This window comes from Engraulis encrasicolus, chromosome 3 (genome assembly GCF_034702125.1).
Source record: "Engraulis encrasicolus isolate BLACKSEA-1 chromosome 3, IST_EnEncr_1.0, whole genome shotgun sequence".
NCBI lineage: Eukaryota > Metazoa > Chordata > Actinopteri > Clupeiformes > Engraulidae > Engraulis > Engraulis encrasicolus.
The window spans coordinates 7294771-7297270 of NC_085859.1; the positions used below are offsets into that span (position 1 = coordinate 7294771).

The window sequence follows — 2500 nt, forward strand, 5'->3', positions numbered from 1 at the left end:
GTGTGTGTGTGTGTGTGTGTGTGTGTGTGTGTGTGTGTGTGTGTGTTCAGCTCTTGTCCTCTCGGTCTGTCTTGCGGCGTACTATATTTCGGTGTGTGTGTGTGTGTGTGTGTGTGTGTGTGTGTGTGTGTGTGTGTGTGTGTGTGTGTGTGTGTGTGTGTGTGTGTGTGTGTGTGTGTTCAGCTCTTGTCCTCTCGGTCTGTCTTGCGGCGTACTATATTTCTGGGTTTGATCTTGAGTGACAGTTCCCATAGCGCCTCCTCTGCCAGGTGATCACTGAAGTCGTTAAAGAACGACACAATCTCCTCGTTATGCTTCAGATCGTAATGCCTGAGGAGGGAAACACACACACAATTAATGTCATGCTTCACAAAGACGCAAATGTCACAACATAGAATCATTACATTGCGTATAAAAATCATTACATTGCGTCACAAAAACTCACTGTGCTCCTAAATTTTTATCTGTGCCCCTAATTTTTTCACTTAGGGGCACAGGTGCTCCTAATGTAAAGCTAAGCTTAGAGCCCTGGTATAAACGCACAGTATTTGCATCGTATATCGCATGTGTGCACCCCGCCTTTGCATGTTTCCTCAAGCTCTCCAACGCCCTGTGACCAGTTAGGGTTAAAGGGGTATGCCACTATTTTGGGGCTTAATACAGTTCAAATTGTTGGCTGGTGTTTATAAAAGTGGTAAAGTGTCTTATTTTTCATGTTAAGCGTTGTCTTGCTTTAAGACAAGTTAAAAGAGGGAATATGACGCTAAGCTAGTGAAAGTCAATGTATCCGTGTAGCATTGTAGCATGCTACATGGATCCATTGACTTTCACTAGCTTAGCGACATATTCCCACTTTTAACTTGTCTTAAAGCAAGACAATGGCTTACATGAAAAATAAGACACTTTACCACCTTTATAAACACCAGCCAACGATTTTAACTGTATTAAGCCCCTAAATAGTGGCATACCCCTTTAAGCCCTGTTCACACACATCGCTGCTAGTTATGGGCTGCTCGCTCATTCGCCTACTAGCCACTTGCTCATGAAATGTTCGCTAAACGTTCCCGCGGCTTTAACTGCCAATGCACAAGCGAGAAGTACAGAACTCTGCATTCCAATTGGTTACTACTCGCCTCGCTCAAAGTTAAAATATTCTCAGAATGCGTCCACATCGCATCGCTTGTACTCTCCTCGCCTACTCGACTACTCTCGTTGGAACACATAAACCAGGGCTATTCAAATGGACAGTCAGCAAGCATAATACATACGCATACTTCGGCCCCTTTACTGGGAGGAAATTGAAAAAATGGCCCTCGTTGAAATATAATTGAATACCCCTGACTAGGGGTGGGCGATATGACGATATTAAATCGTGAATCGCGATATTGAGTAAAAGATCGTCTCGAATCTGCCAAAGTGGAGAAATCGTATAGATCGTCTTGCAGTGAGGATGTTTATTATCAGTATCAGAGTGACGTTTTCTCACTTGTGTTGCTGTCTTCACTTTATTCTTTACATTATTGTATTCCAATTGTACACTTTATGAGAGTATCATCAGTGTGTTAACATTTTATTGACTGCAAATTACAAATTGCAAGTATATGAAAGTTGTTTTTTGTTGTTTTTATTTTTTTGGATGGAAGATCGTGATAAAAAATCGAAATCGTGATTTCATGTTAAAAAATCGTGATACAACATTTTTGCCATATCGCCCACCCCTACCCCTGACATAAACATTCTGTGGACTTCACTCGCTGAGCGAGCAACTGGCAGCGACGTGTGTGAACAAGGCTTTTGGTCTGGCCACAATGTTGCTGTTTTTCTAAAGGGGAAGTTGCAGAAAAGTTGCTTCACTGACAGGTTAGGGTTTGGGATGGTTTTGCATTTTAGCACAGCTTAGGCTTTTCATGTTTATGAAAAGAAATTCACAGCAACCGCAGGAAAACAACACGGACACAACATCAGGGTGCTTCATCGCCTATGTTGTGTGTGTGTGTGTGTGTGTGTGTGTGTGTGTGTGTGTGTGTGTGTGTGTGTGTGTGTGTTACTCACACTTGTTGAAAGCGCCTCATGCTGTCGAGGATGTTGAACTGCTGCCAGCGCTTGGAGAAGTTGACCTTGCCCTCGATCAGGTCGGGGTTACCCAGGTGGACGAAGGTCAAATCCTGAAGAATCAGACCACTGGAGAGAGAGGAGGAGGGAGGGAGAGAGGGAGGGAGAATATCATTCCAATATTCATTTAATATCTGTGTGTGTGAGTGTGTGTGTGAGTGTGTGTGAGTGTGAGTGTGAGTGTGAGTGAGAGAGAGAGAGAGATAGATAGTATGAGTGTGTGTGTGTGTGTGTGTGTGTGTGTGTGTGAGAGAGAGAGAGAATGAGTGTGTGTGTGTGTGTGTGTGTGTGTGTGTGTGTGTGTGTGTGTGTGTGTGTGTGTGTGTGTGTGTGTGTGTGCGCGCGTTGTGTGTGTGCGTGAGTGAGTGAGTGAGTGAGTGTGTGAGTG

The 2500-nt window shown here is 43.9% G+C and overlaps 1 protein-coding gene across 1 annotated transcript in view; it reads right to left on the minus strand.

Annotated features, from left to right (window-relative positions):
- Window position 1: 1 nt before the first annotated feature.
- rapgef1a (Rap guanine nucleotide exchange factor (GEF) 1a) overlaps window positions 2-2500 on the minus strand; it is an 85916-nt gene continuing 83417 nt past the window's right edge. Inside the window, exons 28-29 of the mRNA XM_063195861.1 lie at window positions 2053-2181; window positions 2-330 (exon numbers count right to left, since the gene is read on the minus strand). Of these exons, the coding sequence (XP_063051931.1) occupies window positions 180-330; window positions 2053-2181 (280 nt within the window). The 3' untranslated portion in view covers window positions 2-179. The remainder of the gene's footprint in view (window positions 331-2052; window positions 2182-2500) is intronic.